General features: G+C 43.9%; 3 protein-coding genes across 7 annotated transcripts in view; 2 read left to right on the top strand and 1 right to left on the bottom strand.

Moving 5' to 3' along the window:
* LOC139571340 (delphilin-like) overlaps positions 1-8869 on the top strand; it is an 87381-nt gene extending 78512 nt beyond the window's left edge. The window contains exons 21-30 of the mRNA XM_071394134.1: positions 1125-2003; positions 2112-2199; positions 2727-2816; positions 3577-3773; positions 4487-4642; positions 4903-4989; positions 5120-5249; positions 5918-6036; positions 6314-6478; positions 6586-8869. Coding sequence (XP_071250235.1) covers positions 1125-2003; positions 2112-2199; positions 2727-2816; positions 3577-3773; positions 4487-4642; positions 4903-4989; positions 5120-5249; positions 5918-6036; positions 6314-6478; positions 6586-6657 — 1983 coding nt within the window. The 3' untranslated portion in view covers positions 6658-8869. The remainder of the gene's footprint in view (positions 1-1124; positions 2004-2111; positions 2200-2726; positions 2817-3576; positions 3774-4486; positions 4643-4902; positions 4990-5119; positions 5250-5917; positions 6037-6313; positions 6479-6585) is intronic.
* A 143-nt stretch (positions 8870-9012) lies between these two features.
* Positions 9013-12299, top strand: LOC139571341 (testis-expressed protein 47-like). Its single transcript, XM_071394135.1, has 6 exons — positions 9013-9316; positions 9397-9500; positions 9604-9665; positions 9749-9947; positions 11815-11962; positions 12187-12299. Exons 2-6 carry the CDS (start codon positions 9495-9497, stop codon positions 12222-12224), a joined length of 453 nt encoding a protein of 150 aa, XP_071250236.1. The 5' UTR covers positions 9013-9316; positions 9397-9494; the 3' UTR covers positions 12225-12299.
* Positions 12300-12359: 60 nt separating this feature from the next.
* Positions 12360-15398, bottom strand: part of LOC139571339 (rho GTPase-activating protein 17-like) — a 56916-nt gene continuing 53877 nt past the window's right edge. For 3 of the 5 annotated variants that reach the window (XM_071394131.1, XM_071394128.1, XM_071394132.1), the window contains one exon: positions 12360-14013. In XM_071394131.1, the coding sequence (XP_071250232.1) occupies positions 13862-14013 (152 nt within the window). In that variant the 3' untranslated portion in view covers positions 12360-13861. The remainder of the gene's footprint in view (positions 14014-15398) is intronic. The other 2 variants (XM_071394129.1, XM_071394130.1) reach the window with 2 other exon arrangements.

Genomic DNA, 15398 nt, shown 5'->3' with positions numbered 1-15398 from the left:
AAGAGATAGTTACTATGAGAAAGTGAGAGATGGAGACAGTATATGAAGAGATAGGCACTATGAGGAGGAGAGCGACGGAGACAGTACATGAAGAGATAGTCACTATGAGGAGGTGAGAGATGGAGACAGTATATGAAGAGATAGGCACTATAAGGAGGTGAGAGAGCCACTGTGGACCCAAACACACAAAAAAAGCTGGGAAAAAATACATATTGGACAGAACACACGTTAGGTTATTGTGACACAGCCAGTTGGGTCACTTAGTTGGGTTGTTGATGCTGGGTTATTGAGCTATGACCCACCAGGTCAGATCTGAAGACTAGAGGTGTGGCTTAGTAGGGGCGAGGCTTTCAAATAGTTATTTCAAATACTTATTCCGGTTCATGTTGTGTTGTACAGTATTGTCATCACATGTTAAGGTTGAGCACTGAGACTTTTGTAGCTTTTATGAGGCTTACTCAAGAGAATGATATGCCTATAAACATATTCCAATCTAGGGAGAGTTACCAATTTGTTATAATATTTAAATAATAATGTTTTTACATTATATTAAAATATCTAATTAGCAAAGTTATTGAAGGAACATTTTAATTTGCAGTGTACAAACTTAACATGATGAACAGGAACAACATTTACTATCACGGGTGGCTAAGAATACCTATCTGCAAGCCACGCCACCAATAGCCCACACCTCCTGAAAATAACATGATCACCCAAATATGACCCAACATGTGTTCTGTCCACTATTTACCCAGCACTGGGTTGTTTTTAATCCAGCATTTTTTTAAGTGTACCAGATCAAATTCATTGAGTGCAGAAACAGTCATGTCCAACAAGTTATTCAATTATCTACAGTACAGTATAACAAATCTGATGTTTACTAACATGATACAGACGGTACAGTAAATGTAGTTGTTATTGCGTGAACAGATATTTATGGGGATGGTTTCCATGGTTTCTGAAGAAAAGCAGTGCATATGAATAGGAAATGATTACATGCATTATCGTTGTACAATGAAGGTTGATTATAAGGTGTGTCTGAAGAATGGTTACAAGATGTAAATCAGATGACATGGTGTGTCTGATTAGAAGGTGTGAGACTGATGATTATCTGCTGTGTCCAGATGAGTTTCCAGGATGAGCAGGAGGTGAGCTACCTCCCCCGTCAGCTGAGCAGTGCCAGCAGTGAGGACATCAGCAGCAACGATGAGGCCACCTCCCTCACATACTCCTCCGGGTCAGAACACATCCCCATCCCCCCACCCCCGCAGAGCGCCCCGCCACCCCCGCCCTTACCCACCCCCTTACCCCCGCCACCCTTCGGCCTCTCCGACCCCCTCCCCATTACCCCTGTCCTCTCCCACTTCTCCCCAGAACACATCCCCCGGGCGCGCATGTCCTTCCAGCCGCAGCACCCCATCATCCCCCCTCCCCCGCCTCCTCCACGGGCCTTCACGTACAACAGGCCGTCCCTACACAAGGTGCTGCCGACCAGAGATGAGCTACAGGGCTGTGTCCACCACCAGGCTACTCAGATGACTCTCCCCCTGGGCCCTCGCTACTCTCCCCAGCCTTCTCGCCCCAGGAACCTGCCCCGCCAGGCCAGCCAGCCTCAGCCCCTGACCCAGCCCATCCTGTGTCCCCAGCCCTCCCCTCAGCCCAACAGGCAAAGCCAGCTCACCCTCCAGAGGCACCACCAGCTTCACCACCAGCCCTACCAGCCCCAGCTGAGCCACAGCCTGCCCCCTCAAGCCCCTCACCTGTCCCAGCCCCAGAGTCACCCTCCCCAGCCCCCTCACTCACAGACCTATGAGACCCCCATCTCAGTGTCAGAACTCCAGAAACACAAGGTCCCCCCACCACCCCCTCCACCACTGCCGCCCCCCTGCGACCCGCCTCCGCTGCCCAATTCCAGTCCCTGTGCTGGGGACACCAACTACATGAGTGTGAAGAGACTGCGCTGGGAGCAGGTGGAGAACTCTGAGGGAACCATCTGGGGACAGGCATGTGTCGAGTCTATTGTACTAACCCTGAACCTGGAATCAGTACTGTTTGTTGTTGTTGTTGTGTTAAGAAATGTATTGACAGGTGAGATACTTTGTCTGCTTTAGCTTGGAGAGGACCCCGACTATGACAAACTGAGTGACATGGTGAAATATCTCGATCTAGAGATGCACTTTGGTACCCAACGGAGTTCCAGTAAGTTTTTATTCTGATCTCTTCATCAAACATCTCACTTCATAGTCATATCATATCATGTATTCATATCACTGGTTCTGTTGATAACATTTTTAAATATTGTCCTTATACCCTCATAGTCAGATTGTGTATTTATTTGATCTTTATTTAACAGGGAGTCCCATTGAGACCAAGGTCTCTTTTGCCAGGGAACACTGCATATACTGTATAATGCAATATAATGATTTGGTTTCATAGCTGTGGAAGAGTACATTGCTTTCATTAATTCAACATGACTTGTTTTGTGTTTCATGGTGTCAGTGTATTGCTGATTTTCCATGTTGTTCTTATGCCTTCACAGCTCACCAAGTTGTCCCATGGAGTCTACTAAGCGCGTCTATTCACCTGCTCATCAAATGCATTCTCCATAAAGCACCACCTACCATCCCCTCTCTTCTCTCATTACCCATCCACCTTTAGTGCCTGTTAGTGTTTCCAACCCTGGTGCCTGGAGAGCAGCATCCTTACACTGTGATTAAATGTGTCAGTCTCTCTTCCAGAGCCAGCCTTCCTGCCCGAGAGCTTTAAAAAGAAAGACGTGGTGGAGATTCTGTCTCATAAGAAAGCCTACAACGCCTGTGAGTATGACCCTGGCCTTGGTCCCCAGGGATCTGAACTATGACCCTGGCCTTGGTCCCCAGGGATCTGAACCCTGACCGTGGCCTTGGTCCCCAGGGATCTGAACCATGACCCTGGCCTTGGTCCCTAGGGATCTGAACTATGACCCTGGCCTTGGTCCCTAGGGATCTGAACTATGACCCTGGCCTTGGTCCCTAGGGATCTGAACTATGACCTTGGCCTTGGTCCCCAGGGATCTGAAACATGACCCTGGCCTTGGCCCCCAGGAACCTTTATCTCAATGATCTGAACAGACCCTCTAGGGCCAGGTGGCTCTGAGATTCAAACACAGGTTCTCTGATTTCTACAGAAACATGTTGTTGTTGTTGTTTATCAATGAAGGTCTGTTTTTATTGTATATGACTGTTTTGTGTGGACCCCAGAAAGAGTATCAGTTGCTAATGTAACAGCTAATGGGGTCCAAATAAACAGTTATAAACTGGGTGGTTCAAGCCCTGAATGCTGATTGTCTGACACCACGGTATGACAAAACATTTATTTTACTGCTCTAATTACGTTGGTAACCAGTTTATAATAGAGATTAGGCACCTCTTGGGTTTGTTGTATATGACCAATTGACCAATAGACCTCCACGTTGCGTTGTGTCTAAGAACAGCCCTTATCCGTGGTATATTGGCCATATACAACACCCCCTCAGGCCTTATTGCTTAAATAAACCTCCTCTCCTCCATCCCTTTATTCCACGCCTCCTCTCCCCAGCCATCCTGATCGCCCACCTGAAGCTGTCTCCAGGTGAGCTGCGCCAGGTGCTGATGACTATGAGCACAGACAGACTGGAGCCGGCCCACATCAAGCAGCTGCTGCTCTACGCCCCCGATGACCAGGAAGTCAAACAGTACCAATGCTTCGACCAGAACTCCGCCAAACTCAGCGACCCTGACCAGTTTGTCCTGCAGGTAACTGAGACACTGTTGTGTCAATGTTTCCCAAATGGTTGGTCGGAACCACATATTGGCCCGCCAGTCCCTCTAGGCCAGGGATCATCAACTAGATTCAGCCGCAGACCGATTTGGTTGGGGGGCCGGAACATAATTACAAATAATTTGTAGACTGCAAATTAACCGCAAGAAGCCCAAACAGATATATTTGTCTAAAACATGATAATTTCAAACCTTGCTTACATTTATATACGATCACGTGTCCCTCTATTATGGGTGGGATTACTTTGGGAACAGAGTTCCAGAAAACCAAATAAAACCAGTTGGGGATCCTGGTCTAGACTGAGGCTAGAATGTTTAAAAAAATACATTTCAGTATTTTACTGAATACTATACACTCTTAGAAAAAAGGTTTCCAAACAGGTTCTTCGGCTATCCCCATAGGAGAACCATTTTGGTTCCATATAGAACCATTTTCCGTTCCAGGTAGAACCCTTTTAGGTTCCATGTAGAACCCTCTGTGGAAAGAATTCTACATAGAACCCAAAAGGGTTATACCTGGAACCAAAAAGGGTTCTTCAAAGGGTTCTCCTATGGGGACAGCCGAACCCTTTTAGGTTCTAGATAGCACCTTTTTTTCTAAGAGTGTAGTACTAGTTTACTACAGTAACATGTTACTTTACTACCAATAGTAACAGTATTTTTCAAGTTCATAATCTGTGTGTGCCCAGATGCTGATGGTCCCTGAGTATAAGACTCGTCTGCGGAGCCTCCATTTTAAGACAACCCTGCAGGAGAAGACAGAGGAGATGAAGGCTGGATATGAATGGATCTACAGGGCCTCGGTAGAACTCAGGAGCAGCAAGAAACTGGCCAAGATCCTCGAGGTAATACAACTACTGTAACTCGCACTCCCTGAGAGTGGAATACAGTAGCTTAATGGTTGAGAAATGGCAAACAGCTCTCTTGATTATTTCATATTATTTATGTGTCTCTGCTGTCATAATCTAAGGTTATTAAAGAAGATGCATTGTGTGTAAAATCATATAGGATAAGGTAATAAGATACAGACTCAGAGGTATGCATAATGTGGTGATAGCGTTGTGTTACCGGTAAACTGTTTCTAAACCTCTGTTTCTGTCTACAGTTTGTGCTGGCAATGGGGAATTACCTGAACAATGGTCAACCCAAGACAAACAAAACCACTGGCTTTAAGATCAACTTTCTCACTGAGGTATGAATGGATGTTCATTCTCTAACTGATTATGCTTTAGCCCCATTTGTCTTTTTGGGATTTGTGTTGTCTTTGCCTTGGAGTTGACCTCTTTCTAATGCCAAATTCTATCTCACCTTCCTTCTTACAGCTCAGCACCACTAAAACGGTGGATGGTAAATCCACCTTCCTCCACATTCTTGCCAAATCGCTATGCCAACACTTCCCAGAACTGTTGAACTTTGCCAGGGACCTCACAACCGTGCCACTCGCAGCCAAAGGTACAGTAAGACAACACCAGACAATGCTCTTTACATGGCTCTGTCCGTCAGCAGGACTCTGAGGTTCACTAGCAGAAAGCATTAGTTCCATTTAGTACATTACAATATGTACTACAAGTCATGTCCTTATCAGTTTCCTGATAATCAGTTTCCTGATAGTTACTTTTCAATATTCAGCTATGCCTTACAGCAGTTATCTCATAAGACTGAAATACTACAACATTTATAATGAATGGCATTGGCATTTGACACTATGCATTGGATTCGTCTCATACAAATCAAATCAAACTTTATTTACCACATGCACCGAATACAACAAGTGTAGACTTTACCTTGAAATGCTTACTTACAAGCCCTTAACCAACAGTGCAGTTCAAGAAGAAGAAAATGTTTACCAAGTAGGCTATAATAAAAAGTAACACAATAAGAATAACAATAACGAGGCTATATACAGGGGGCACCGGTACCGAGTCAGTGTGCAGGGGTACAGGCTAGTTGAGGTAATCTATACATGTAGGTGGGGACGAAGTGACTATGCATAGGTAACAAACAAACAGCGAGTAGCAGCAGTGTACAAGGGGGGGAGGGTCAATGTAAACTGTTCGGTGTAGCTGTGTACAGATTGTACAAGTCATACTGCATGGTTTTCTATTGAACTTTCTCTGCAGTGAATCAGCGTATCCTGACAGCTGAGCTGGCTGACCTTCACTCCACCATCCAGGACATCAGGACAGCCTGTCAGAAGATCCCTGCCACGGCCGAGGATCACTTCACTGCCGTCATGAGTGTATCCTTCTATCAACAACAAAGCCCTTCACATGATTTCACGCGAACAGTAACACACTGTAGTAGTAATTACACTGCAATAGTCTGCATGTTGGGAAAGTGATAGTAAGTAAGCATTTCACAGTAAAGTCTACACCTGTTGTATTCGGTGTAATGGGCAAATAAAATGTGATTTAATTTAATTACACCATTGGTCAGTATGTTACTAGTCAGAATGTGTCACTGTGCTTCGAATGGTATGACAGTTGACAGTTTGACCCTTGACCCTGAAGATAAAGGGCTTCCTGGAGAACAGTCACCCAGTGGTTCAGTCTCTGGACTCTCTGCAGCTGAGAGCCATGGACGAGTTCACTAAGGTGGCCTCGTACTTCGGAGAGGACAGCAAGGCCACCTCCACTGAGGCCTTCTTCGCCATTTTTGCTGAGTTTACTTCCAAGTTTGAGGTGAGCCAGTAGCCATAGTGATGCCCTTGACAGGTCTCTGACCGAACAATTTGACAGCATTCAAATGCGTCTGTGACTCAAGTACGATGATTGGTTCTGTTTTCCAGAGAGCACTGAATGAGACCCAGGCCACTGAGAACCCCTGCAGCCCCAGAGTGCCCTCTCCCCTGGCCTGGTAGAATAAGACCCAGGCCACTGAGAACCCCTGCAGCCCCAGAGTGCCCTCTCCCCTGGCCTGTTAGAATAAGACCCAGGCCACTGAGAACCCCTGCAGCCCCAGAGTGCCCTCTCCCCTGGCCTGGTAGAATAAGACCCAGGCCACTGAGAACCCCTGCAGCCCCAGAGTGCCCTCTCCCCTGGCCTGTTAGAATAAGACCCAGGCCACTGAGAACCCCTGCAGCCCCAGAGTGCCCTCTCCCCTGGCCTGTTAGAATAAGACCCAGGCCACTGAGAACCCCTGCAGCCCCAGAGCAGAGTGCCCTCTCCCCTGGCCTGGTAGAGACTGGATAGCTCCTCTGCTCTCCTCAACCAAAGTGCCAAGACAACACAAAGAAACAGTCACAGCTACTGGGACACAAACAACATGATCTTCAACACTGCGGAATGCCGTAGGGCCAGGAGTTCTTCCTGACCATGTGATCTGACCAAAAGAACTCTCAGCCAAAGGGTCCAGAGTTTTTCCTGGGAAGGTCAAGTAGCTCTATATGTTCAGATAACATGAGTATATCTTTTATATTGGATTGTATTAAATTGAAATTATAACAGCACACAGACACTGATAGATAAAGCATAGATGTACAGGTAACTGCCAAAATACATTTACATTTACATTTACAAATAAATGAAACACCAACATAAAGTGTTTTAATAGGGCGTTGGGCCACCACGAGCCAGAACAGCTTCAATGCACCTTGGCTTAAATTCTACAAGTTGTTATAACTATATTTGAGGGATGCTACACCATTCTTCCATGAGACATTCCATCTTTTGGTGTTTTGTTGACGGTTGTGGAAAACACTGTCTCAGGTGCTGCTCCAGAATCTCCCATAAGTGTTCAGTTGGGTTGAGATCTGGTGACTGACAGTGACACATACACACACTTTAGCCACGGTAGCCGTAATAATGGGCAACTGGGCATTTTTATACATGACCCTAAGCATCATGGGATGTTAATTGCTTAATTAACTCAGGAAGCACACCTGTGTGGAAGCACCTGTTATCAGTATACTTTGTATCCCTCATTTCCTCAAGTGTTTCCTTTATTTTTGGTAGTTGCCTGTATATGTAAATGACCATGACATTTTAGATGGCTGATAGTCAAGACATATATGAATTTTATCTAGAGCTGAGCTCTATTTTTACAGATGGACTTGATCTGCAAAGTGTCCTACAACAGAAACACATAATCACTGCCTCGTAGATTGTGATGATAGAATGCTGTATAAACTTACCTAGAAGCATTACATTGGCATGACAGACGTACTGTGAATTGTTATTACAACATTTAGAAGCTTTCTGGTGCCAATGTAATTGCAGTCATCCTAACATTTGGCATTTCAAAACTTGCTCTGGGCAGGGGAAACAAAAATAATACCACTCTCCTAAGTGTTTTAAAAGTGTTTTACAGTATGAAGAGCATACATGAAATACGAGGGTTAACCCACTGGGGCTAATATATGAATAGTTGCTAACTGAAAGACATCAATTCATTTTAGCATTGAGTGGTCCAGGCGGCTCTTGCGGTCACTGTGGTTGTTACTGATGAACCGTCCATTCCACTGCCATAACTTTCACCTGTATCAACAGTCTTGTTTTAGAACAAATATTCACTGTTTGCTAGTGTGTATTTAAAGCTGTTTTTAATGTATTTATTGTGTTTCTACTTTCCCTCCATAATTCCTTTTCACATATACATTTCGTCAGAGCTGCCATCATGAAAATACAAACATATTTATTTACAGACCTGTTGTACCAGGCTTGCAATTTGTCATCATGTTAAAAAAGACACGGCTACATATTTAAATCTTGCCACAAGTGCAGTACCGTTTTATGACAAGCATTTGCATGTTGCTATCTATAGGTGTTGTTTTGTGTTAAATTGATTGTACATCTGGATTTGTTTACTTTTATTGTATTCTCACAAGTTGGGTCTAAAATGTAGACCTATTATAACTCTAGATCAATTTAAGTTTGTTAATGTATTTAAATGTTCATTTTGTATAGCTTAAGTGTGTTTTGTCTATGTTTTCATTGATATTAATGGAGTACTTTGTATAGTTCAAAAAGTATTTATTTTTTATGTTGGCCATGTGGTTGCTTCTGGATCAGTTGTACTTGTTTTGGATCTATAAAAATACATAAATGCTTGACAAATAAACTGCCTGATACCCACGAGCTTCTTTTGAGCCAAAGACGATCATGGGCTGGACCAAATTAAGTGAAGTTTGTCGCGTAGTGGTGAAATTGCCATAGTAACGGAAAATGGCAGTACATCCTTTGCCATCATCTCTACCTGGCAGCGTCAATCCGTATTTCAACGCCTACAAAAACTCGCTTTTTGCCGATGTCGAAAAACAGAAAACAACCTGCAAAGTAAGGCTGAAGACTTGAAGAAATTATTATGTGATAGAAGTTTCCAAACAGGACGCGCGATGGCGCGCTAACGTACAAATTTGGGTTCATGATCAGCATCCCTTCAATGAATGAAGGTTTTTAGCAGTGAGCGCGTCTAAAATCAGCTTGTTTCTGTCTTGCGTTTGTAGAAACGTTTTATCCACAGGCTGGTGTATGTAGCAACGAGAAAGCTAAACGCTGACGATAAACAGAGTGCAATTGCAGGTAAAAAAAAAAGTTACATCTTAGCCAGAATGTATTTCGGGAGAATGAGTTACTCACTGTCGTGATTGTCTTCATTCCAGAATACTATGAGCAATTTTTGTCGAAATTCCAGAAAAACACACAGACTGAGAAAGTCACTGGCATACTGCTATTATATCCCAAAAGTATCATTCATTTGATGGAGGTATGTGGAGAATTAAAAATTTTACCTTGCTTACAAGTGTTGGTGTATCATCTATAATAGCCTATTGCTATTTGTATTATTAAAATCATTTATTTGGTTTTAGTCCTCTTCAGAAGTTCTCCACATGATTCTGGAAGATCTGAATGACATGGAGAAAAGCCCAAAGTAAGATTTCCTCTGACTCCTGCCCATTGGAGACATATGGTCCTTGCTTTGCTCTGATATCTGACTGGATGTTTTTTGCCCAGCTGCCCACTGAAGGAGGTGCGTATCCTGGTGGTGTCTCATTGTGTGCTGAGACGTATGTTCCCGTTGTGGGGCTACCGCTTCGTGACGCTGCCCCTCAGCCTCCAGGACCCCAACCCACAGACCCAGCCCGTGGAGACCCTAGTCCCAGACAGCCTGGCCATGATCTACAAGATGTGTGTGTGTCTACTCAAACGCAGGGTAAAGGAGATGCTTAACACTGTTGGTGGTGAATGTCCACATCTTTGTTGCATGTCTGTACATGCCAATCTTAAGACAAATCCATCCTTTCCTTTGTAAGGTATTTTGATTTGATACAAAGCCCTCCACATGAGAGGAGTGTCAAGCCTGTTGGTGTTTATGTGGTTCTATAGAGTATTTGTTCAGTGTGTGTGTTGTTCTATAGGGTAGCTGTTCAGTGTGTGTTGTTCTATAGGGTAGCTGTTCAGTGTGTGTTGTTCTATAGGGTAGCTGTTCAGTGCGTGTTATGTTGCTCTATAGCAGGGGTGGGCTACTCCAGTCCTCGGGGCCTGATTGGGGTCACACTTTTTCTCCATCCCTAGCAAACACAGCTGATTAATCAACTTGCATTCTAAACTGAAGATCATGATTAGGTGATTATTGGAGTCAGGTGTGTTGTTGTGACACCAATCAGGCTCTCGAGGACTGGAATTGCACACCCCTGCTCTATAGGGTAGCTGATCAGTGTGTGTTATGTTGCTCTATAGCAGGGGTATTCAACTCTTACCATATGATTTTTTTGTTGTTGTATTTGACCCCCTTTTTCTCCCCAATTTCGATCTTGTCTCATCACTGCAACTCCCCAATGGGGTCGAGAGAGGCGAAGGTCGAGTCATGCGTCCTCCGAAACATAACCCGCCAAGCCACCTTTCTTAACACTCGCCAGCTTAACCTGGAAGCCAGCTGCACCAATGTGTTGGAGGAAACACCGTTCAACTGACTACCGTAGTCAGCCTGCAGGTGCAGGTGCCTGGCCCGCCACAAGGAGTCGCTAGAGCTAGAGCTAGAGCTAGAGCGCGATGAGCCAAGTGTCAAGCCAAGGGTTTGGCCCCTCGACCAAACCCTCCCCTTACCTGGACGACGCTGGGCCAATTGTGCGCCACCCTATGGGACTCCCGGTCATGGACGGTTGTGACACAGCCTGGGATTAAACCCAGGTCTGTAGTGACGACTTAGAACGCTGCGCCACTCGGGAGGCTGGTGTCCCAGGTCTAAATCAGTCAATCAAACAATGAAAAAATTTAGTGGAACTGACTTCGATGTCCCAAGTTGTTTGAGGGTTCCAGCTGTTCAGTGTGTGTGCGCTGTTCTATAGGGTAGCTGTTCAGTGTGTGTGCGCTGTTTTATAGGGTAGCTGTTCAGTGTGTGTGTGTGCTGTTCTAGAGGGTAGCTGTTCAGTGTGTGTGTGTGTGTGTGTTATAGGGTAGCTGTTCAGTGTGTGTGCTGTTCTATAGAGTAGCTGTTCAGTGTGTGTGTGTGTGTGCTGTTCTATAGGGTAGCTGTTCAGTGTGTCTGTGTGCTGTTCTATAGGGTAGCTGTTCGTTGTGTGTGTGTTGTTCAAATCTATAGGGTAGCTGTTCTATGTGTGTGTGTGTGTATTATAGGGTAGCTGTTCAGTATGTGTGTGTGTGTTATAGGGTAGCTGTTCAGTGTGTGTGTGTGTGTTACAGGGTAGCGGTTCGGTGTGTGTGTGTTATAGGGTAGCTGTTCAGTGTGTGTGTGTGTGTGTTATAGGGTAGCTGTTCAGTGTGTGTGTGTGTGTGTTATAGGGTAGCTGTTCAGTGTGTGTGTGTGTGTGTGTGTTATAGGGTAGCTGTTCAGTGTCTGTGTGCTGTTCTATAGGGTAGCTGTTCAGCCTGTGTGTGTGCTGTTCTATAGGGTAGCTGTTCAGCGTGTGTGTGTGCTGTTCTATAGGGTAGCTGTTCAGTGTGTGTGTGTTCAAATCTATAGGGTAGCTGTTCAGTGTGTGTGTGTGTGTGTGTTACATGGTAGCTGTTCAGTGTGTGTGTGTGTTATAGGGTAGCTGTTCAGTGTGTGTGTGTTACAGGGTAGCGGTTCAGGCCAGGATGATCAGGAGCAGGCTCTGCGGTTAGAGGAGGATACAGTCATCTACCTCTGTCAGAGTACAGTGCTGCACTCCCCATCCACCTTCCTACAAACCTACACCAAGGCTACCAACATCCTCATGGATTCCGGTAATTGCTTTGTGTGCGTTTTATCTAGGGCTAGATCCGCATTATAGCGCGATTGAAATTTAAAGGTAATTGCCGATTGAGCTGACATATGCAGTATTTACCGTGAATGCAGTAACATTGCCTTTAAATGTAAATCACACTATAGCGCAGATCTTCCGCGATCCGGATTGAATGTAGACCTGTCTGGAATCAAAATCATCAAAATAAATGTTGTATTATTTTAGAAATCGTGTGGCCGACACACCGCAGACTTTACTGGTAGCAGGAGAATGAAGAAATGACTACTAGACAATCGTCCTCCCATCAGTAACACTAAATAAAGCATTTTCTTACTGTGTATCTGCATGTATGAGTGTGTATGAGCATGTGTGTGTGATCAAGCCATGACTAACAACCATTTCAACTTTTTCTTCATATACTTTCTTTTATTCAGACAGGGAGTATAACCAAGCATTCATTTGCCATTTGATGTATTTCTTGTTTTAGCTCAACAGTCTGCATACAAAACTGAGCTTAAAATGCAGCTTTAACATTTCTAGTTTAATGGCTTGTTAGTCTTTCAGAGCCTCCAAACAAGGTGCTCTTTCTGCAGAAGGATAAGGCAGCAAGTTAAATGAAAAAGAGAGAAGGGGGGAATCTCAGTAAGACTATATGGATGATGATCGTTTCTGAAAAGCAGTACAATTACTGAACATGTGTTCAGGGCAACTGAATCGTTCAGAAATGTGCCCTTTAGTTGGTACCATTCAGGTTCTCTAGGAGCACAACCCTGCATTATATTAAAGGAAAAGCAACACAGAAAAAAAGTATAGTAAATCCAACACCACCTCACTACTAGGTTGTTACATCAGTTTGTGTGTAAAACCCAGCTCCGTGGGAAAGATAGCAGAATGATCTTCCATATAGAAACCTGTTCACTGGAAAGCAAGCACTTGTGGGGTTTAGACTTGGTTCAATATCAACTGTTGAAGTGATTCACTAGACAGATGACAAAGTAGCTATAGTAGAAGCGCTTAAAACCGTCCTTTCCACCATTCACTTATACTGGAACTGTCACTTTAATGCCCCAACAACATCAGAGTAAACACAGAAGGTTAGGAAGGCCCCTACAATCCAAGAGGCTCAGCATATACAGTCTATTGACCTAACACTGCTACAACAAGTTATGTAACCAGTAAGGCACGATTCAGAAAACGGCATGATTTTTAACTTAAGCCACAGGGAATGCGTTTTTGGAAATAAATACAGAGCAAAGGATAGTTTTCATACAAAACAGGGATAAAAAGGTCAAAGTGTTTGAGACGACTGGAAACCTGCAGTCACAAGCTACACTTTCAGCAACAGTTCTTTTTTTGGGGGGGGGGTTCTACTTTTACCCACATTTCCTGTGCTTTACATTTACAAATAGTATTCTTCAGTTCTAAGGCCATCATAATCAACAACCTCACACCAAAATCAAAGTCTGTCAGTCCACTGTTAACAACCCACTTACTACTACCAGTCCCTTCAGGTGTCACCAGCCCATGCAAAAACATACCGTTTTCATTGCAAAAACTTTATTCAGCTTTAATCAAGGCTGTTGAGTTGATTGTATATAGTAGTAGCTGTAACAAGGCTGAGGTGGAGCGGACCAAGGTGGTAATGATGGTGGGTAAGTTAGTGTGTGGTGGACACGGAGGTGGAGTTGGCAGAGAGCAGCAGAGTTGTGGTGGGCTGAGGGGAGCCTGCGGTAGAAGTTACCACTAACCACAGATCTAGGACCAAATCTCCCTACACCTAGTCGTATAGTTATCCCATTAGGGGATGAAACTACTATCTGACCCTGGATCTGTGGTTAGGGTCAACTTCTACCCACGCCTGGAGCGGAGATGAAGCGGAGAGAGAGCCAAGCCCTCTTCATTATAGGATGGTACTCTCTGTGTCCAGGTCTGAGTCTTTGGGCTGAGGCACGGATGTCATGGGGGCCATGGAGGGGGCGGTCACTGGCTGCTGGTCCACAGCAAACTCAGGGACGAAGGCTCGGGTCAACCCTTTGAGAGACAGCGCTGGGTCTGGACAGGACAGAGAGAGTGAAATGTTACTGCTCCAGCTGACTGAGGAGTAAAGTCTGTTAAGCTGTAGTAGTTGAGTGATTGTAGAAAATGAGACACTGAATCTGACTTCAGCTAAATATTGTGGATTAACAAAGTCAAAGTACTAAGAAGTCAATGAATAGAAATTCCTGAAGGGGAAAACTAAATAGCTGATATTAAAATCATCAAAAAGTCACTTGAAAATATGTGTTCAATGTTAGTACGTTTTGGCAAGCATGGTTGACGTGCATAACGAGAGACAAGCAAAATGCTAATTCAACCTCCAGTACAGACTGTCACATCCTCAATCTGAAGGACCTGACATCCAAACAGTGACGTCAACCTTTGAAATCTACTACCATTGTTTACCATTTTCCATTGGCGTCAAGTTCAAAAAAGGAAAATAGCAGTAAATCATCAAGTATCGTTAAGTGGCAGCATATCAGAGAGGATGCCGAACCACAGATTTCTTTTGAAACAGAGTCACGTGAATGCTATCCACATTCCATCATAAAGGAATAGAAAGCAGACATTTCTCTATTGAAAACCACATTGCTGCTGTCATCACTATTCTGCTCAGAACTGTTGAGTTGAAGAGAGCCTCATGCTTCAAATGCATCCAAGGCATGCAACTTGTAAACACAATCCTGTCCCATGCATACCGGAACACTAAAACCTGATGCGGTGGGGTTGCCACACTAAAACACCAAGACAAGACAGGTTATAGTAGAGCTGGGAAGATAAACCGAAAACTAAATCGACACCGACCGTACCGATCAGTTTTCACAGGCTTTTGTTTTACTGATATCATTCATTGCGATAAGTTGCCTATAAAAGAGAAATTCAGTTTGAAATTAAATAAGTTTGCTTATCTGGGTGACTGTTAATGGGCCAATTGATGGTTACAACCATCAAACTAGTATTAGTAGTTAAAAAGGATAATAATACAAAAACGGTGGTGCACAATAGTTACAAAAGTAGCGTTCTATTTATAGCTATCGCATCAATTCAGGCAATATATGGCCAAATGTATTTTTGTCCATAGAACTTCCCTCTAAATGGTCTGATCATGCTAGAATAATATTCTGATGTTGATGTTTATTTATGTACAATAGTACAGCTTCAACTTCAGTCTTCTAATCAAGATGACAATGACTTGTATTAATTGAAAAAAAGAAAATACATTTCCAGAGGGAGAAACAAATGCAATTGAAGGGTTTGCAAAAGACATACTGAGAATCAATCAAATTTAAAAACAAAAAAGGTAATATTCTGCCAATTCCATGAATCAAATCGGTTTTCAGTTTCTGGTATCCTCTCATCATTTAGAGACAAACCATTAGAGATGTCCTTTGAAAACCCCA

Source organism: Salvelinus alpinus, chromosome 3 (genome assembly GCF_045679555.1).
Source record: "Salvelinus alpinus chromosome 3, SLU_Salpinus.1, whole genome shotgun sequence".
NCBI classification, from domain to species: Eukaryota; Metazoa; Chordata; class Actinopteri; order Salmoniformes; family Salmonidae; genus Salvelinus; species Salvelinus alpinus.
Note: the sequence above shows the minus strand (reverse complement) of the source record. Positions and strands in the feature narration are given on the sequence as shown.